Source organism: Apteryx mantelli, chromosome 21 (assembly GCF_036417845.1).
Source record: "Apteryx mantelli isolate bAptMan1 chromosome 21, bAptMan1.hap1, whole genome shotgun sequence".
NCBI classification, from domain to species: Eukaryota; Metazoa; Chordata; class Aves; order Apterygiformes; family Apterygidae; genus Apteryx; species Apteryx mantelli.
The window spans coordinates 7,002,697-7,023,784 of NC_089998.1; the positions used below are offsets into that span (position 1 = coordinate 7,002,697).

The 21,088-nt window shown below is 43.3% G+C and overlaps 1 protein-coding gene across 2 annotated transcripts; it reads right to left on the reverse strand.

Moving 5' to 3' along the window:
* Positions 1-303: 303 nt before the first annotated feature.
* Positions 304-20,600, reverse strand: LRRC8A (leucine rich repeat containing 8 VRAC subunit A). Of its 2 annotated transcripts, XM_067308846.1 has the most exons (4): positions 20,518-20,600; positions 18,394-18,525; positions 8,790-10,953; positions 304-5,925 (listed from the first exon to the last, which is right to left on the reverse strand). In XM_067308846.1, exons 3-4 carry the CDS (start codon positions 10,944-10,946, stop codon positions 5,650-5,652), a joined length of 2,433 nt encoding a protein of 810 aa, XP_067164947.1. In that variant the 5' UTR covers positions 10,947-10,953; positions 18,394-18,525; positions 20,518-20,600; the 3' UTR covers positions 304-5,649. The 2 variants fall into 2 exon arrangements, with proteins under 2 accessions (XP_067164947.1, XP_013805131.1); XM_013949677.2 differs by lacking the exon at positions 18,394-18,525 and having other exon boundaries at positions 20,518-20,550.
* Positions 20,601-21,088: the final 488 nt, after the last annotated feature.

Genomic DNA, 21,088 nt, shown 5'->3' on the forward strand with positions numbered 1-21,088 from the left:
CACTTGTTTTTGACAATTTACACTTTCAGCCATTTAAGTGATAGTGAAATATAAGTAAGGCAGTATAGGTAGTCCAACCTTGTCATCATGTAGTAGCTCCTTTGCAATATACCTACTTTTTGCTCTTTATAAAGGTTTTAATACAGAAGGGCTCATGTGATGAGCAAAGACTGAAAAAAAAAGACAGTAATCCTACACAATAGCAGGAATTATTAGCATCCGTCTTCTGAGAAGTGAGATCTTCAAAGGCTAAGTGCCTTCATATACAGAAAACTTAGAAGAAAGCAGACATGAAAAGGAAAATGCAAATTAAAAGTTAAAACTTTTTATTTTGTTAAAGTGTCCAGTCTTACAAGTCTTTCAGAGAAAACAATAGCAGCCTTCAGTGCTTAAGGTGGAGGTGCTGTTGATCAGCTGCCCAAACATACTCCCACACAGAGTGAATGTCACGATTCTGAAATGTTACACCAAGCTGCAGGTCTCGGATGCCAAACCACAGCCCTGCTAGTACGCTTACAGAAAGGGAGTGAACAACATTTAAGCCATGAGTAGTGTCCTAATGAAATGGACACAGCTGTAAAAGATGACTCAGACCCATTAGCCCCCTTCTCATTATGTTTCCTCTAGAAAAAAATTCCCTATTGTTCAAGAAACTTCCTTTAAGGAAAAGGAGAGAGAGGAAAGGAAGGGTATTTCCAGAAATCCCAAATTGAGTCTTTGTGTGATTTCTATTTCACCTTAGGGATTGGGGTCCAGCAATTCCAGTACAGCTGCTTTTGAAAAGGGATTTCAGAGATGGGATTTCTGGAGGATTTCACTGTCAAAGCAGTTTAACGGTGCCCCTGGAGCTGGAGAGATGGAGGGAGAAAGGTCCAAATCCAACAATATTCTTGTCCAATCCAAGTTCTGCTTCACGCATTGTTAGAGTGCAGGTAGGACAGAAAACTCATTCTCTTTTGGCACATGTAGTGTTTAGTAAAGCTACAGGATCCACTGTGTATCCAACAGTGGAAAAAAGTATGTCATTTTAAAATGCAATGGGGAAGGAAAATTAAACTGAGGCTTAAGTGATAATTCTACTAGTCAGCATTCATTCAGCCTTACCTTAAATAACATTTCAGAGCAGACAATGCTACTGTTTAAGGTATGACATTTTGTTCTTCAGCAAGAAGAGTCACACCAACATCTGAGAACTCTCTCCATGGTTGAAAGGAAAAGCATCTGAGGGAACAGCTGGCTTCAGGCAGAGACTATTATAAATATACTAGGAGTGAGCGTCTCAGTGGAGACGTTAATCTTAATGTATCTCTAGAGAAGGCACGCCAGCTATTAATGAAAAAATTAACCTTCCTCAGAAGGAAGACAAAAAAATCAAAACATTTCAGAGAACTCAAAACACGCAAGTCCCTTTCCAAAGTGGAAGTGAAAAAAATGGCTTGAAATGAAACAATGTCAGAGCTGTTGAATCAATATTTGAGCCTTTCCCTGCCTCCCTCCCAATACACCTCATCCTTTGCAAAGGATGTTATTTTCAGGTTTCCTAGAAACATTTTAGAGCAAAAAAAGACCTCAGTGTGGTTCAGCGACCGAAAGCTACTTAACTCTATGATAATGAACACCAAGAACTTACTCAATTAAAATGAAGTTAAATGGAGTGTATAAATGGTGATAAGAAAAAAAAATGAGGTAGGACATTCTCAGGAAGTGACAATTAATACCAAAGAACATCACATCATGAAAGATAATTGCAACAGCTATGCAACAGTTCAGACTGGCAGAGTAAATTAATTCCAGCTGCTGAATTAACTGAGGACCAAATGGTAAATTCAGAAAAAAGACATTAAAACCAGGAAAAACTTCAGCTGACATTCCAGTGCATAGTTTCAGAGATACAGCAAAATTCAACACATTTAATCACTTGGCATCCCTTGTCTTAGAGTTAGTTCAAATCTATTAGTTGCAACCTATCGTATCAGGGAATTTAGCATGAAAGGTAGAATCCCATTTTACTAACCTTGGTTCCTAAAATGAGATGAGTGTGCTTGTGATCTACAGGGGCTCCAAGAACTTATTCAGCTCAGCAGTGCTATTAAGGAAACTGTTTTAATTCAAGTTGTTTTATGGCTTAGCAGCTGATAGATAATCTGGCTTGCTAATACAAGAGTCCTTTGAAAAGAGTCCAGAAAACAAGACGTTGACCAGACTGCTGATTGTCTGCTTAAGTAGAACAACCCTCCCACCCCTTTCCCCCCCACCCAGTGGGGAGATCGGTGTCAGGAAAACCAAGCTTCAGTGTGACAATGACTAAAGGAAGAAATAACAGATAAGTTGAATACTTGCAAATGAGGAAGGCCTGTTGATGTAAACTCATCCCTCAAAGACTGAACAATCCAGACAAGTATGGGAAGTGAGGAGTGACTCACTCTGCTGTGGGTTGAGTTTTGCAGAAGTCCTGTGCAGTAAACGTGCTCAGGAGCTCAGTTTTGACCTTATCCTTGAAAATTTCAAGCTTCTTCCATCTCATAATAGGAGACTGATACTCTGCAATCAGTATCTATTTGGGGGAAGAGGAAGAAACATGTCAAGAGCATATAGTACATAGCACTTCCTTGCAGAGTGGCGATGTATTTTTGTACCACCTGTGTTTCCAGTGCAACAAGTTATTAGACTGCTCCTTCCAGTTTTGCCGCACAGGGAGCTATCTTTAGCCTTAGCAGCCACTGTTGAAGTATTGAGCTTGGAATATTTGAAGAGCAGCAAAAAGCTAGTGTTTCCATGCATGGTCTTACAACTGCTCCGCAGAGCTCAGTCAGGCCTAGGGCAGTCTCTACTCAGCAAGCAGCAGGAGTAAAGCTCTATTATTTGTAGGAGTCAGAAAGAGTCTCATCTCTAGCAAAATAGCCTACCATCCGCTTGTCCTATGTATTCAGCACTGAGATACACTGCAGTTCAGGAGACTTGCAAGCTTCTAGAAGCACTAGAGCAGACTTTCAGGAGCTGCTTATAGAAACCTCTAATCTAGCTGCCTAAGTTTCAGCTTGTATGACCAGGAACATATCTAAAAGCAAGAGTCAGAGCACTCATCTATAATGATCTAGGCCTACAAGAGAAATCTCTGCTCCTGTAAGCTAGGTTAAAATTGCTCAAGGTGCACTGCCCCTTTCAGCCCTGCCTAGGCTAAAATACATGTTGCATTGTAACCAGATGACCCAACGGCCTTGAACACAGCACAGTCCTTGAACACAGCACAGTCATTAACAGAGTTCAAGCCTCTATTCAGCTGCCACCACTCTCCAGCACTTTCATTTGGCACAGAGTAAGGAAAAGAAGTTTCTTCTCCCAACCAAACAGCCCCCATGCCCACCATGAGGAACTGGCTGCAAAGCAGTCTTACTGTACCTAAGCCTGAAGCCTTCTTTACTTAAGCAGCATTAAGTCCACCTAGCAGTTTCCGTCCTGTGCTGATCCAAAATACTAGTGCAAATGGAATGTGTCCAGCCCAAGAAGCATCCGCACCAACACCTCCAAACCTCAGTGTTTGCTCCGATGCAGTACATTTTGGAATGTTTTCCTCTCATCCTTTTACCAGTTGCCCCAGCTCTAATAAAATTTCAACATACTAACCCTGTTAGGGACAGGAACAAGAGTTTTTACAGTACCTTGCCTTCTAGATAAAGAGATTTAAGATTATTATCCCCTTAGACTGTTTAAACTTTATGATGAATGAACTAAGGAAGGCAGAATTTACATCTCTCAAAAGCAGTTTTATAAACAGATTTCCTAGACTTTAATGTAGCTTTATTTAAGCATCTGAACATCAACAAATCCAGAGCCCAGTTAACATTGTCCATGGTTTCAGCATGTTTAGTGTGTAAATTTCATATATTACATCTGATGAAGAAAGCTGTAGTGTGCCCTATTGCCCAAACATCCAAGGATACCCAAGATTTGCTAAGCCAGGGCTCTAACCAGCAGCTTGCAGGGAGCTGGTCTGGAGATGGCTGCAGCTTCCCCCTTTGTAACTCATGGGAGGCCTCCAAATGCTTCATGCCTCAGCTTGCAGCACTCCACCTCAGAGCCAACCTGCTGGCTTAATGAGGAGTACTGCAACCTGGACCTGCAGGTCCATGAGCCTCCTCTTCCTTCAGAAGGAAAAAAGGCAGATTTAGGGTGTATTGTAGGCACACCTTAACCACCCCACCTTGAGGACATGATTATCAGTAGCTATTACACAGTAATCTACCTCTGCCAATGCAGAAGGGGTTTCTGTCAAACAATATCAAACAAGTCAGACTTGTTTCAAACTGCTCTGTCCCAGGGATCTACAGGAGCTCAGTCCACCGAGGATTCTCCTATTGCTCCTTAACACTGGGGGAATGAAAAGGGGAGGAAATAGGAAGACAGGTTTCCTTTCCAGCACCAAGTTCAATCAGCATTAGCCTCTTATTTAGGACAAGAGGTGTAACAGGAACCGACAGCCATTAAAGTGAAAAAGACGACAGAAAAGAACAATCAAGCAGCTCTGTAGACTGTGTTCATGAAAAATACTGGCAAAGCATTTAACAGCTTAATGGGGGAGGAGGCGCAGAGGAAACCTGAGCATCCCTCTTTACTATAAACACCAACCCCAGGGGAGACCCTGACACACTGGCCTAGTCACATGTTTATATTTGATACATGACAAAACACCAAGAACTTAAAAGTAGTTTTAAAAACTTTAAAAGCCAAGATCTTGAAGCAACTTGATGCTTCTGGCAGAGTGAATGAGACAGTCCTACTGCTTTTAAACCAGATCTTATCTTCCACTTGAACTACAACCACCCATTTCACAAAGATCAGAACATACACAAGCCTGTTCTGGATAAAGCTGTGGAAATATTTCAGTTAGCACCTCCAGTACACCATTTGGAGAAATATGCTATGTGATTTACTCGTCAGTACAAGTGACTTGAAGCTGTTAAAATAGTGCAATGTCAAATGAGCAGTGGAGGTCAGGGGGGTTGGTTCTTTGCCTAGGGGCAGAGGGGAAGGTGTAACATAAAAAGGGATCCTGCATCCAAGCTGATGTTTGACATAAATTTACCCCCCCAAATCCCAATGCCAGCATCTAGATAAAATCAGCTGTCTGTATCCCATCTCACCCCACTGTGGGGCCTCACTGACTGAATCACCGAGTTAGGAGGGAACAGTATCAGGTGTCACAGAGATGAATGTTCAAGAGGCTTCCCGAACTCTTGGTCTTTGTTTGCAGGACACCGAACACTCAGTCCCTGACACTTATGAGCCCCACTTGGGGCGATGCAGCAATCAACACATTTTTGCCTCTATTTAGAGGCTGTTTCCCTTTACCAGCACCATCCACCTCACCCTACTACCTGTCCAGAAGAAGAGCAGCACCTTACTCCCATTGGCCCTTGCCCAGGAGCCACCCAATCTGTCTTGATTCTCTTCCTGATCCCAAGCTTCCCCCATCCTGCATCTGAGGCAAGAATCAGCCTCCCTCAGAGCCATGTTTGTTCAGGGACTCCTTGGCTAGTCTGGTAGTTGTTGGGGGTGGGGGGGGAAGGGGAGGATTTGGGGAAAAGGGGACTGGAATGGCCTTTTGTTTCCTTCTAGTTGGTCAGAGGTTTTCCCCCTCCTTTCAGGGGCTCAGGCTTGTTCTTTGTCTGCCCTCCACAGCCGCTCCTTGACCTCCAAGGGCAATGTGTTGAATAGGTCCTCCTCCACAACAAGCCCACTGCGCTTCAGTAGAGGACAGTCCCCCAGCTCCACCGGCAGGCACTCCAAGCGGTTCCCCCGCAGCTCTATCTGCGATAGATTTGTCAGCTCCCCAACCCGGGATGGGAGCGACTGCAGCACATTGTTCCCTAGGTTCAAGGTCCTCAGCTTCCTGCACTGGAAGAGCTCTGGTGGGAGACTCTCAATCTGAAAAAAGAAATCAAATCACAAAGTCACCAGCAAATAGGACACGTGCTCACAAGACAAACCCACACAATGCTTCAAGGTGTACAGAGCACTGCTTTTCAGTCATCTGCTTCTTTCCTAAGGGAGTTCCTGCTTTCCACCAGAAGGACTGTTCCCCAAAAAATCACTAATTTAAATAGAAGTCACTAGTTTAAAAGATAACATGTATTCCTGTTAAGGCCTTTTAACAGGCCATTCCTCCTTCCAGTGAATTTTAATGAATACAACACAGTTAAGGTTCAATAAACACTAGGGTATGAACTAAATGCAACAATTCAGGATCCTTCCCTTAATTCAAAGTCTCACCATGAAGGCTATCATTTGTCTTTATACAACTGCACCCTTTTATAACTTGAATTATACATGATATCAGTCATTGCTAAATTAGACCATAGTCCATTCTGAATGAGATGGAGTCCAGGGAAAAGCCAAGATAATGAGACAAGACAAATTAAGGACAGTTCAATTCAATCATTGTTATTTGTATATCAAGTGTCATGCAAACAGCAACATGAAATCAAAGGATCACGGACTCTTGAAAATAATAGTTATTTAAGGCACAAGGATTGGTTTAGGAAGGAAGCAATGTGCTATAATATGGCCTGCTTCCCAGAATGGTACACTGGTACCAGCCAACTCCAGAAGTATCTTTCTGCTAAGACTGCTGTGCTAGCGGAGGACAATTGAGATAATTCCTGGCCTTGGGAAATGCCAGTCTACCAGCCCCTTGTGTTTCCCACTGTCACTGTAAGTAGCCTAGGGCTCTGACAGCCTGGTTAATTGTGGCCTCGCCCAGGCACCTACAGGCAATAAGAGCAGCTTGGCTGTTTCACTGGTCCTCACTATCTTTTACTTCAGACCACACTGTAGCACAGGCTGCTCCAGCCTTCCTGTTGCATTAGTGTTTTTGCACAGAGAAATGGGTGGTGCTACACTGTGCTGCAGAAAATGGAGCTGCCTCAAACTCCTTTTCATCCAACAAAGGCTCCACCCCAAGACTGCAGAGGACACACTGCAGATTAACCCTCAGGAAGCTGTGTTAGGGAGGCTGCCAGAAGACAAGTGGCACAGAATTGTGCAGGTTCTGGACAGTATCTTAGAGTCTTTAAAGCTCCCTCCACTTTGCTGAATGCCATCTTCAGAAATTGCCCACATCAGCCATACTTGCCTTGAGAAAATATCTTGGCTTTTAACCTAACATGAAATGTGTGCATACTGGGAGGTTTACCAGTGATTAATCCACCTATACAAACAGATGCACAGCCATCCCGATGCCTGCTAGTGCTGGGAAAACTGACTGAGCAGCTATTAAACTGGGATAGCTGACTGGCTGCTTGTCTGTTCAGTTCTTCAGTGGCACAAAACAGACTTGGAACTTTTAGATACTAACTTTAAAATGCTGGCTGGAGTTCCAGAACCCTGTTTAATACTGAACTGCATCAGAAATTAAGTACTTGATTAGAGAGCGTTTCCCCCATGAAAAGGCAAACAATACTGGAGCTGCTTTGTTCACCTCTGACAGGCAATTTGACAGCATTCAGTCATGGATACATCTTGCCAAATAGCAGTAAGGGTCCTGATTTATGGCAGTGGAAGCTAGGAGAGCTCAGAGGCAGTTTTGCTGCATATTCACAGAAGACCCTACAAGCCACTAATCAGATCTGGCTGCTCTTTGTACAATTATATTGGAGCCTTTTGCAACTTCAGGTGATAAACAAACCCCAATAGAAAAATATCTTGTTAACACATTTCTAGCAAAAGAACCTCCCAGGAATTTGCAGACAGAATGAACAAAAACTTCAACGAGACATTCAGCTTAATGCACAGACTGATCTGTGACACGTGGTAGAAGTCTCCTAAATCCCAAACACAGGAACAAAGACGCAGGAAAAAATCCTCAGATACAGTTTGCTTTAAACAAACCCCACACAAGCCAAGAAACCAATCCTGTGGTGATCAGACAGCACAGCACACCTGGTCATCCCTTCCAACTCTTCTTGCACTTAGATAGCAGGACAACTTCTCAATCCACTTGGGATTATCCAGGAACACTCACAGCCATTATTTAGGCATATCAAGGTGCCATTCTATTCCCTGCTCTCTGGAAGTCAGTGCATTGCCACAGTATGCAGACATTCACCTGACTGCCAATTAACAAACCTGCTTTAGTTCACTCTATACTGAATAACGACACTGCAGAAGACAGTTTTGCTCTCTCCAAATTCACTCTTGTAGAACTGGACAACATATTTTAGAAGTGATAGATTCAGAACCATTTTTGTAAGTCTGCCTACATGCAACTTCTCAAATGTAAAGTGAATGTCCTGAGACTGAACTATAAGAGTATTCCCCACAAATGCACAGTACTATATACAAACTGGTGAGCCAGACATGCATTGCCGAGATGGCTACCGTTACAGTGTTTGTACACAGCTCAAGTATGTAAGTGTATACTACTAGATTAAGACTAGTTTCTCAGACCTCCCTTTTAAGCCTAAAGCCAGTGTCAATCTAGAGGATACAAACTTCCACTGCAGAGAAACAACAGATGAAGGATTTATGAAACATCCTCCAGAGCGCCACTTAAAAGCTGTTCACTGTTAAGAAGAGAGGAAATGATACAGAACAAGGGCTGTTTGAAAAAAGAATTGCCCCTGGAGTTATTTGCAATGTTTCACCTTAGATAAGCTTTTGTTTCTCTCTGAAGGTGAAAAGCAGTGCCGAGTATTTCACACTCCGTTGTAGCATGTTTAATCACACAGATAACAGAAGTGCCAGAGTTGTTTCTACTCCCACAAGCAACCCTCAGCTCCCTGCTCACTTACTCTGTTGGCTGTCACAGCTAGGTTCTGCAGGTTTTGAAGAAGTCCAATGTCTGGCGGTATGGAAGTCAAGTTGTTGTGGCTAAGATCTAAATATCGAAGCTTCCGGCAATAGAAGAGCTGGGTGGGGATTTTTTCTATCTTGTTACGATTCAGATAAAGGCGCTCTAAATTGGTGAGGTTGCCTATTTGCATGGGGATATAGGCAATGTGGTTGTACCACAGTTTAAGGCAAGTGAGACGATGTAAGTGCTGGAAGCTGATGATTTCCTCAATGGTCTTGAGGTTATTGTCCTTCAGGTCTATCTCCTGGAGGTTGTGGAGGCTAAAGATGGAATGAGGAATGCGTTCCAAGTCACAACGGATCAGCTCCAGCTCTGTCAGGTTGACCATTTTCTTAAGGCTGTTGAGGACAATGAGCTTGGTGCCTTCATTGTTGATGGATAACTTCTGAAGATGCACACCAACATCTGTCACCACCTGTGGCAGCTTAGTGAGGTTACTCTTGAGCCTCAACACCTTCAGCCTCTTCAGCTCCCTCAAGCCATCTATCACAATGTACCGGTTGTTTTCAGCGCTCAGATTCCCTGTCAGATGAAGCTCCTCTAGCGTCTTCAGGCTATAAATCCAAAGAGGAATCTCCTTGATGTCTGTGAACTTGATGTGGAGAGATTTCAAATTCTCTCTCAAGAAGGCAAGGGCTGGAGCCTCAATTTTGGCAGCTGTGTGGTAGAGCCACAGCTCCTTAAGGCCAGTGAGCTGGGCAATGCTTGGGGGAATAGTGACATCAGGGATAAGCTCCAGTTTCAAGACCTCCAGCTCAATCAGGTCAAAGACTGTGTCAGGTATGCCACTCAACATGAAGAGATGCAGCTCCAGCTTATCCTGGGAGTTCTTGGTGATCCTCTGGCGCAGCTTCTCCAAAGTCCACTCATTGTTGAGGTTCAGCTGCCGCAGTTTGTTCTCACTCACCTCTGACAGAAAGACAGCAAAGCGCTTGGAGTACAGGGGGTCGTACTGGTCAATCAGATGCAGCATAAAAGCAAAGTCATTTTTCACATCAGGAATATCACTGTAGCTGCTCTCCTCCCGGATGGACTCAAAGGAATATTTCTTAAGCGATCGCCTCAGCATCCACCAGAGCGTATACATGCAGATCAAGCCATAGAATATTACCAAGCTTATGTAGAAAGATGCCAAAATTTTGAAGAGAGTGGCCAGAGGATGAGCACAGCGGTACATCCGGTAGCCAGTCAAGCTCTCAATGTCCACTTTACAGTCAACATCAAATGTTATGTTGTTGACATAGTAGACAGTATAGCAGATGATCAGAATGAATTTGATCACTTTGATAATGGTTTGTCTCATGTAGAGGCGGTATACTATGTCTCCCTCTTCCACATGTGTGCGGAACTTTTTCACTTTCTCAAACAATGCTTTGGCCTGTTCCCCTTCCTTCTTGTCCAAGACACCCGTCTCGGATCTGTCCACAATCCCTTGCTCGATTCGAGACTTTGTTCTCTGCAGCATGGGAACAGTGGCTTCCACATCCTCACTGACTGTGGAGGATTTCTTCTCCATGGAGCCATTCATTTTCCCAAAGGTTGGTTTGGTATCGCTCTCTTCCACCACTGTCTCAGATAATGCCCTTGTTGTCCATGGAGAGTCAAAACACTTCAGCAGAATAGACACAAAATGCTCCAGCTTGGAGCTGGTCCTTGGGAATTTGAACCAGAAGTTGCTACAAGCCAGGAAAATGAGAGTATGTAGCAGCACCAGATAAGGAAAATACTTGGCAAACCAGTGAAGGCGGTTCTCATAACACACAGCATCCACATAGTTATACTGGTGCCGGTCCAAATCATATCGGATCCCTGTAGGCCCTGTGTCAGTAGAGGAAACAAGACTAGCGTTATAGTAAGTACGCTCTGGGGTTACAGCTGTCCAGCCTCTGACAGAGTCATTGCAAGAGTCTTTGGTTACCCATTTACAGGGCAAACAAATCATTTTGTCCTGGGTGACCTGAAGCGTCCCTCCAAACACAGCAATCATGAGCATTACTATGGAAATGTAGTCCGTGAAGACATCCCACCATGGCTTCAGGATGCGGTATGCTGGCTGAGTGTCAGCAAAGTAGCGCAGTTCAGTGACTGGAATCATGGCTCACCTGAAAGGAAACCAGAAGGAGGCATTACTGGCTTAAACTATTTTCCTCCACTTTTCAAGAGGGCTCATGTTTTATTAAGTCTGGCACAGCAAGACTGGAATTAGGACAGTGCCAATTTCAAGTCACTTGGAGACAAATGAATGAGGCTACCTGGTGAGCAATTTGCTACAGCTGAGGCTGTGAAGTTAAGTTTGTCTTCTTCCCTGACAGATGGGCTCTGTCAAAAGCTATCAGAATTGGCACCTCTCATTAGCAGTCTGTGGGATAAAAGACATTCACACTTAAGGAAAGCTCCCAAGACAGACTTAAACTGCCCTGCCAGGCCAGTATTTGGAAGTTTCCCCTGCTATTGTATCCAGGGCTTATATTTCAGGGATGAAGAAATTTGCCAGAGTTGTTAGAAAAGACCAAATTCATGCACAACGTACTTATCCTGAGCTTCTTACTGTTTTACAGAAACAGAAAACAATTCCACATTTGTGTTGTTCTCAAACTGCAGAGGTGAGGAAGACTTACATGCACTATAGCTACTATAGCTGTATTTCCTAGAACCACTTCATCGATGCACTTCATCACCACATGGGATAAAACAAGCTTTAAAAGAAAACAGTAAATACAGTTGTCTGATATGATGTCTCTGCCTTCCATGTAAGGAGTTTTGGCTTCTCCCCCTTTGCATTAATTCTCCAAGGAGAAATTAGTTACTTGCCCTGTCATAGATTTGATACTGCAGTCCTATAACATCTGCTCTTTACTTTCTTGCTCTCTTATTTACTTCAGAAGTATAGGAAGGGGGAGACAAACTTAAAATAAGATTCACTTCCCTGACCAACCACTCCCACCTACCAGAGTTCACCTCAACTGGGATTTAAGCATCACAAGGGAACTCAAAAGGTTCTGGGAAGCAGAGACCTTATGGCAGGACTTGTTTTCTCCTTCAGGGATTCAGACTTTCAGATAGAACTTTAGGCACGTTCTTCTACAAACTGGAGAAAATCTGGAAATCTGACTCATCCATGGATAACTGAGCTCAAAATTTTCCCCCAAATCTGCAAGGCACCACAAGCCATGATCATGAAGTTACTGTAACTTGTTCTAATCACAATGAAAAGCAATATTACATCACACTTGCTAGCAAAGTTCAGGAGTAGGACGAGGACTAATCTTTCAGTCATTTTGAGAAGCCCACCAATTCAACTCTAACAGAGCAAGTGCCAAGATAACGTTTGTGCAGACTACTGACAAGTCTTAGGGGACTGCAAGCTTGAAAGCAGGATTTTTTGTACACCACTGCCTCATAAGGTTTCCTTGACAAGCAGGGCACCCACGCTGTCTGCTTTTGTGGAATTTAAGTTTGTATTTAAAATGAACTTCCAGCAGAAAACTGCAAAGGAAGCCCTTCCCAATATGACCTCAAAAAGCACCACATTCCCTAGAGGCTAAGTACAGCATTCTGCTCCCTGGTTTGCTGCTTACAACAATAAATGGTAAAATGCCAAGGTGAACTTAGTGCTACTTGGGAAGGCTGCAAGAAGCTAGAAGGTGGTAGATAAAAGATGACAGCCATCCCTAAGGAAGCATTTGCCTTTCTGCCCATCCAGTTCCAATACTATATTAATCCATTATGAGAGACAGACTGGGGTGATTTTTCCATGTTTTGGAGAAAGATGAATTTTGAAAGACAATAGGGCAATGTTTGTTTAAGAAGTTCAGTAAGACAAGGCATAGCAATAAACAGATCTATTTATCAGCCAGTAACTCATACAATCCTGGCACAGGATGCAGAAATAAGGGATGAAAATAGCCATATACAGCACTGTCAGAAGCAACTGCTGTCTTGTCTAAACAGAGCTGCAGAGGACTAGGCATGCCAGTCACTTTGCTATGCAGAATGGGCTGCATTGATCAGATTAGGACAAGAGGATTATACATTCACAGCAACAGGAAAGAACAGGCAAAACAACATCTTCTGAACAGCACCTGAGCTGCTAGAATGAGAGGCATGACAGTTCAGAGCCCCCTCCTGGCTCTGTTGCTAGCTCACTGCAAGGCCCTCAGCAAGGAACCGTCAGCCTCAGCTTTCTTGTCTGAATACGCTCATTGCCCATTGTACGGAGATGGGGTTCATTTGCAAGGCAGCTTTGAGAAGTGCTGCCTGTACATACTACACAAATACTAAACCCAGGATAAAAAGGGGTTCATAGTTTTCTTTACCCCCCCCTGCACACCAGGACACCTAGAATGAATTTGAATGTTAAAGGCTCTCTAAATCATAGTTCCCAGTAATGTATGCCCTTAATTTGTCCACATAGACAAGAAGATTCAGAGTCAAAAGCCATTTTATATCTGGATTTTCTGCTGGAGAATCTATAGCTCTGACAGAGGCTTTTAATCATTACTGACAGAAGTCTTGTACTATCTCAGTCTCCTCACCCATCTATTCCATCCCTCCCCACAAGGACTTTTTTTTTAAGGACTCCCACTACACCAGGCCAGGAGAACAAGACTGAAATAATTCATAGAGGAACCAGGAATTAAGTTCAGCTTCTGAAGGGTTTGAGCGCCAGAGCAGGATGGTTGACATGCTGCTGTCCCTCAAAAAAAGAAAATCCGAAACAAGAACACACACAGCCCTCCCCGTTACCCTGTGAATCCCCTCCACCATAAACAAGCTGACAGAGAGAAATCCTGCTCTTCCACAGTCCATATAAGAGAAAACCTAGAGAGCATGGCAACAGGGGAACACCAAAAGATGCTGCAGACATCTGCTGGAACAGTTAACTTTGACACAGCTCAGCTTCTCAAACCCACCTGTGTCTACATGAATCTACCAGATTCATATAGAGGATCCTGTTCCTCTTTTCCTTGCAGGAACATGCAGTGAGAACAGTGATGCTGTTCATGGAAGAGAACTGCTCCCCACTTCAACTCTTTACTCCTCCTATCCTACTCTGAAGGGAAAAATATATATTTAATATATATTTTCACCTCCTTCCTTCTCTTGCCCAGATACTGCTCTTCCCCAGAGATTCTTCTTCCTCTTTGCTGCCTCTTGTACTTCATCACTCCCAGTAGGGAAACTTTTGCAGGATTTGTTAAGCCCTTCATAGTCACCCCCTTGTAGGCTTATGAAATAGGAAAGACCTCTTTTCAGGCATTGGGGCCTCGTGGCTAAGGCCAAGGCCTTTTCAGACTGGAGCCATAGTGCTCCGTTGCTAGTTTTGCCCAATCCAGGAAATGCCATTTCTTCTGACAAGTTAACTGTATCAAAACGTTCACTCTGATTTGTATCTCAAGATGACTAAAAAGGAAATCCACAAATGAGTGCAGCAGGCTCACATTCTCTTTATTTACCCGGGCACATGGAGTAGGAAATCTTCCTTTACATTGTGCACCTACAAGAAAGCTAACCTACAAGAAAGCCCCTCTGAATGTGTTCAGCCTGTCCCATGCTGTAGTCTATTAATGCTCAATGTCAGCAATTAGACCCCAGTAGGGTGGAGCAGGAAACCTCTGCCTTTCAGTAACAATGACAAGGTCACTAAAGGAAGAGAAGGACATTCATAGCAAGTCCCCACTCCTCTTGGCAGCAGTGGAGTCACTGTTCAGGTCACAGATAAAGAGCAATAAAAATAGAGGTCACCTTACAGAAGCTCTATCACATAGCCTCACAGAAGGCTGAGCACAGAAGGCATGAACTGAGTGGGACAGACCCCAAAGGAGAAAGGTAAACAGTTTGCTACAGAGGTCTAGCCGGAGACCAGGCTGTGACACCTCAGCTCCCATGTTACATAGCTAGAGAAATTCCCAGGCAGTAACATGTTAAGGCTGCCCTCACATACGTATCACAGCTGTGCAAGACCTCTCAGCAGTTTTCATGATGCTTCAGAGTCCCAACAACATCAGCATGCAGTGAAGGAGTTTATGGACAGGTACAGTCAAAACTGGGAAAGCAGCACTGTGTCAGAAGAGACTTGGTGAAGGAGGAGCTGAGCTCCTTTGCGTATATCTCAAGCTGCAGACGCTTCCAGTTTGAGCTCACTAACAAATGATTTGTTTACAGTTAACTCTGCCACATGGAAGGCATTAATAATGAGATTTTGAAAGACTGTTTTATTCAGGTCTAAAGACAAGTTGATTTCACTAAACTCACATAAACTGATAGGTAGAACATCTGTGCCTCAAGCCCCGACAACTTCTCAGAAACAAAGCAGGAAGTTTTCCAGCTGCAGCAGTATAATTATAACAGGCAGGCTTGAGGTATTGCACACTAAAGAAAATCTAACAGTTGTCCATCTGTCTCGGAGGTGTTTTAGCTTTGCTATACCACAGTGCTTTCCCAGCTACCACACAATTCCCAAAGCAGTTCCTCACCCCCCAACCAAGGAATGACTTTACTTTTAAGGGTTCAGCAGCAAAGTAGCACTACTACTTTGAGTGCAATTCTTACCCAGCACAGAACATGCCAGGACAGTCTGCAGCAGCAACATCTCAGAGACTTGTATAAAGAAAGAGCTGTATGCAAAGCTGCACTGTCATACAGCAGGATTACTGATATATCCATCAATCCAGGCGATAAATACACCCTCTTAAAGCTTCTGCAATGCCCACATGCCACATTTAAATACTACATATCTCTTCAGATTCACCTGGATCCAAGTTTATATCCCCCCGTGCACTCTTCTTGCCAGACAGCCTCAGGAAGAACAGTGTCCATTCAATAAGAACAAGCTAGGCTAGTATGACCATCCCCGCATCAGCCTGCTGGGCACCTACCTACCATCTGTGGCAGAGCCTCACCATTCATGCTAAACAGGCCAACACCATAGAAGAAATGGCAGTTTCAGACTTACATAAGCAGCCTGCCAAACCTACCCAGACTTCAGCCAACCATAAGCATCACCAAGTTCTAATCTCATGTTATACTAGACACCTGGAAGAGAAGGATAATCACTCATGTTACAAGAACAGGGACATCCTGAGCACACCACACCTAAACAGTAAAATCAGTCAGAAACAAGATTGAACATATCTGGCTGCCAAAGACCTCCTACAGCAGCATGTATCTTGCCAGATAAAGACTGACAGAGCTGAGAGCAGCAATCCTTTCCGCAAACTCCAGAACCCCTGTAATAGTTTAACAAGTTCAAGATAGTAACAGAGCAACTGCTGCAGGAGCACAAGCATTCTCTAGTTCAGACAACATAATTCCTCTATGCAAAACCAACCAATCTAGACAAATGAAGACGGATTTTATGGCTGTTAAGACACCTGGCTTAGCTATGCTTGAAATTCCTATCTGCAACTGCTGATCAGCATATCCAGCTAGGGATAAAGTGAACAGAAACATCACTGTTTAGTTTCACTGGCTAGTTTGTCAGCTTGACTCATCATTTACTGAATACTTGATCCAGCCTCCCCTCTCCTCTTTCCTTCTGTTGATCATTCTGTTACTAATGGAGTCACTGTGAAAACAGGACTACATCGAAGATCGCATGACACGCCCAAGGATGTCCTAAGTTTCCATACCTTATTTCCCAGACCTCCCCAAAATCAGCAAAGTCCTTACCTTTAGCAGGATGCAGCTTCCAAAGAGGCAACCTTGCAGTGCAATTTGAGGTTGCACTGCAGGTTGGACACTTGCAACTCTTTACTTCCCACTATAATTATTCTTAGTTCTCTGTGGCTTTCTTCTCAGCTTGTGTGTCGAGAAGTGCAATACCACTAACAATTTCTTACCTCTCAGAAGCCCAGAGAGGAAAGGAGTTGTTCATGTGCTGACAGCATCAGAGGTAGACAGGGAAAAGAAAAACCTTGATGCTGTTAAGACTATAGTGCTGACTATTGACGAGCTACAGCATGTTACAAGAAGCCTTCAAAAGAGCAGAGCTTCCCTCTTCAACATGCTGCCACCTGAAATCCTGAAGGAGGGCAGGACAGACCTCTTTGTTTGAGGATCAGGAAACAAGAGTTTTGTAGGTCAGAAATGGGCTAGGCAATTTCTACATCTCCTCCCCTATGTTTTAGGCCCAAAAGAAAAAAAGAGATTGAACCATGGAGCTGCTGCCAGGCACCCCTCAGAAAAGCTTCCAAGCACAGGGACAGCCACGTGATCAACTGGAAAAGTCCAAGAAAAGAGATGGAATAAAATTCAGCAACTTTGTCCTTTGCCATTTAGAAGTAAACAGCAATGAAGCCAGGAGCCAGAGCTTTGACCAACAAACTAGCATCCCTACATCAGGCTTTTTCTCCAATAAAGAAATCCCTCCTGGGGGATAAAATGTCTTCTGAGATGGAAAAGTGAACATGTTAAGTCTAAATAGTGGATGAAATAGAGGAACAGTGGCTGCCAACATCACTTACATTCTTCACTTAGTGGGACAGCCTGTGAACTCAATGCTGAGAGCAAAGCAAGCTGTTTTCACATAACCATGCACCGACTGTATGCAACATGCAGCCCCACCCAAGCCACAAGACACAGCAGGATGGAGTAAGACTCAGTAAGACTGAGTAACAACATTTTTATTCAAGCTCATGAAAAGGAAAAATTCCACCTACAGTATGGATACCACTTGCTGAAGCATCTTAATTGCCACCCCGTAGAACACTCTTCCTTTCAGAAGCAAGATTGACAGCCCATTCTTGTCTTAACAGCATAGTGCAACAGCTCCTGTTTGCCATCACACAAGCAAACCTGTCCTAGCAAGTACAGCGAAGAACATCTGCACTATGAGAACCACCCATGCTGGAGACCTGGGTTGGCCTGCCCCATTTGCTGACTTCCGACAGCACTTTTCCCCAGCTGCTAAGAACAGAATGGAGTCTGAAGCTATCCGAATCACTGAAACTTGGAGCAGGGAGCTATGTCAGTGATACAGCTATGACATACAAATGCTATCAGATGACTTGCTAAGACACAAGATGCAAACCAGAAAAACGTCTGTGTCAGCTTATAAATTATGAATGTACATGGTCACAGGTTTCCAATCCAAAATTAATTTCCTCTTTGCAATAGAAAAGATGCTTCAAGTACAGGACATTGGAGCTTGTCTTAGAAAAATACACCTGCCTTATTCCAACAGGACACTAAGAAACACTTCCTTTTACTGACTAATGTTAAGTGAACTGTTAGTAAATACTTAAGCTAAGACATAGCAACAGCATTAACTTGGAATAACCAGAACAGCCTCAAGCCCCTCCTCAGTTCCTGGAGGAGGCTATTCAGCATTAAATTCCAACATTAAGGAGAGTCATACAAGAAAAGGCAAACTGTTTTCAGCTTAGATTTTGTGCACGTTGAGTCTCTCTGAGAATTAAGATTATCCTTGCTTTAAGGTTTTTGTTCACTTTGACTCTAGTGTCCTGCTTTCTTAATCTCTTGTTCGATACTTCAAAGCTCTGCTCTGTTCACCCTTTCTGTCTTTGGAAACAGTTGTTTACCTTTCCTTATTTCTCTCACTTCTCTCAGTGGAATCTTCTTTCATCTTAACCAGCTCATCATTTAGGTGTTGCCACAGTTGTTATCAAGCTTGATAAGACATCAACTATCAGCGCAGTTATATTAGCCTCAGCCTGCCAAGGAAGAGAAATAAACACATTCACCTATTTATCCCTCCCCTATAAGCCTTGTGCCTTCAGGACCACCAGCTCCAAAGCAGTGGTGTCTAAAGTACACTAAAAGCAATGACTAACTTCCCCTTCAGAATATTTGCTGGCTGCCGTAGTTGATTAATAAGGGATGGACCACCTAAGGTCTGATCACCCAGAGCTGATACAGACTCTAAAGGAAAGCCAGGTAACAAGTCCCTTACCACAGCTTTACTGTGCACAAAGGTAGACTGTAGCTAGAGAAGCAGCTTACAAATTTGTCACAAAGGAGGAACTGTGCGAATTGCCAAAGTAATTCTATATCAAACATTAACAATGCTTAGTACACAAGGAGAAGGAAGCACTATTATTTTGGCAGGGAGGTCATGACTGACTAGCTTTTAAATCTGAAATGCAGCTTGATAGCAGCAAGAGCCATGTATAACCCAGCTATATCAACTGGATCTCAAGTTACAATACAAAATACATGCACCATCAACAGTTTAAGGAAAAAGCTGCTTGAAAGCTTTCACAATAGCCTCTTCAAACCGTGTAGGGGTAAGCAGTTAAACTCCTGTTCAGGAATAGTGTGCATATGTTAAACAGATTAATTCTCAAAACACTTGGAAACATGCAGGGAGGAGGCTCACTACATCACAACGGAGTACATTTATTTTTAATCATTACCAAAACAATAGCTAAGCATCCCCTATATTAAGAAGCCCCACACAGCATACATAAACCCTCCCATCTATGCTCTACCACCACTCCCCTGTCATTGCTACTCTGTTCTCCTAGATACCAGTTAGGCTCAATTTAACACCAGAAGTGAGTTTTACTTCCCTTTTAAATACTCCACGAAACAAAATCCTCCCCCAAAATGTAGAAGAGTTACATGGCAGCCTCTGTAATTCAGCCTGCTCTGATCATACAGTAACTTACACATTTGAACTCTGCTGCTTATACATAAAAAACCCACACCACAGAGCTCCCTGACCCACAGAACACCTCTCCTCCAGCATTTACTAGAATATAATTAACTCAAACGATTCAGTAGGTCATAACTGGAAGGCTTCAGGTGCTCCATATTTCAAATGGAAATATTAACTTTTAACACTTGACTTCTGCTATATTTTAAGGAACTATTTATGCATTTTATCTTTGACCTACAGGAATAAAGTTAAGATTTTTCAAATCAGTATAGAAAACAAAGAATCAATGAACTGCTAGAATGCCAACCAGAACATTAGTTATACAAGTCTTTAGGATACTTATATTCTGGAAGCAATATACTGCACCTCTAGCTGCTCAGAATATAAACAATCTAGATAGCATTTCTCATGTTAGAAATGAGAAGGGATTTCCACAATACCGTTTATCACTATCCTAATAGAAAACCAAGGAAAAATGGAGTTTCTTGCAACTGGTTTCTGACATTGCCCAACCAACACCCACACAGGAGATTAGTCAGTACATTCCTTTAAGTGCACGATGAAAACATTGTCTAGGAGCTGCCTATACAGCAATGCAAATGTGCTGCAGGGAAAGGAAGAGCATTATCAGACTGAACACTGCTTGCTACTTCTCAGCTATATTCCTTTTACATAGCAGTCACCAGCCCGTTTACTGGATTGCAGACAGCTTTCAAGTACCTACCGTTTAGTGCAGTGAGAAGGCTGAGTTTATGTGGCCAGGAGTCAGATGTATGTGCAAATGCAACAGTTAAGTTCTACTTTGTAGAGTGCTCAGTACCTTAACTCCCCTCCCTGCCCCCGCCATGTTCAAGCAGCAACTAAGGGCTTACAGATTTAGTCTACCAAAACTCTCCCCACATCACCCTCTGATCAACCACCTGTCCTCTTTGCCTCTTATCAGTCATCTCATCACTGCCTTGTTGCTTTGCAACTATGTTCATGTAGTATCCTGATGATTCCTCTGCTTTATCACTCCACTCAAGAGCTGGCCTGTGGCCCTTACCCTGCAGCTGGGTTCTGCTATCTGCACTTCAGGCCTCTGTGCTGGAAGAGGATGATGTCCCTGCGTGCTGGATCCTGAGCGGGTGCTGAAACGTTGCATTCCCCACACGCCATGGGAACAGCTTCCCTGAAATGAAACAGAAGGTATCAGCAAAGAAGGGAGAGCCAAAGTTCAAAGAGACCACATTACATAAGAGCTTGGGAAAGGATGTCCAAGATGTAAAGAACAACTCAACGGGTCACTGAGATCCCTTCAGAACTTGAGGGATCGGTTACAAACTAAGAACTAAAACTCCTAGAAAGAAGGATTCTCCAACATCTGTTATTCCAGAAATATCAAAAAGCAGGTACTGCAGACCCAGCTGAAGGAGACACTGAATGCTACTATCAGAACTAAGCCTAAATTGGTAAAGACCGATTAACCTCTTGCAAGAGAGAGGAGACTTTCTCAGGTGGGGAGAAGGACTACACAGCTTTACTACCTACTTTCTAGCCTGACAACTTTGAAATTACTTTGAAATGTTACTATCAGAAGCCTTTCTGAAAAGGCAGATCATCTTCCTTCAAGCAAC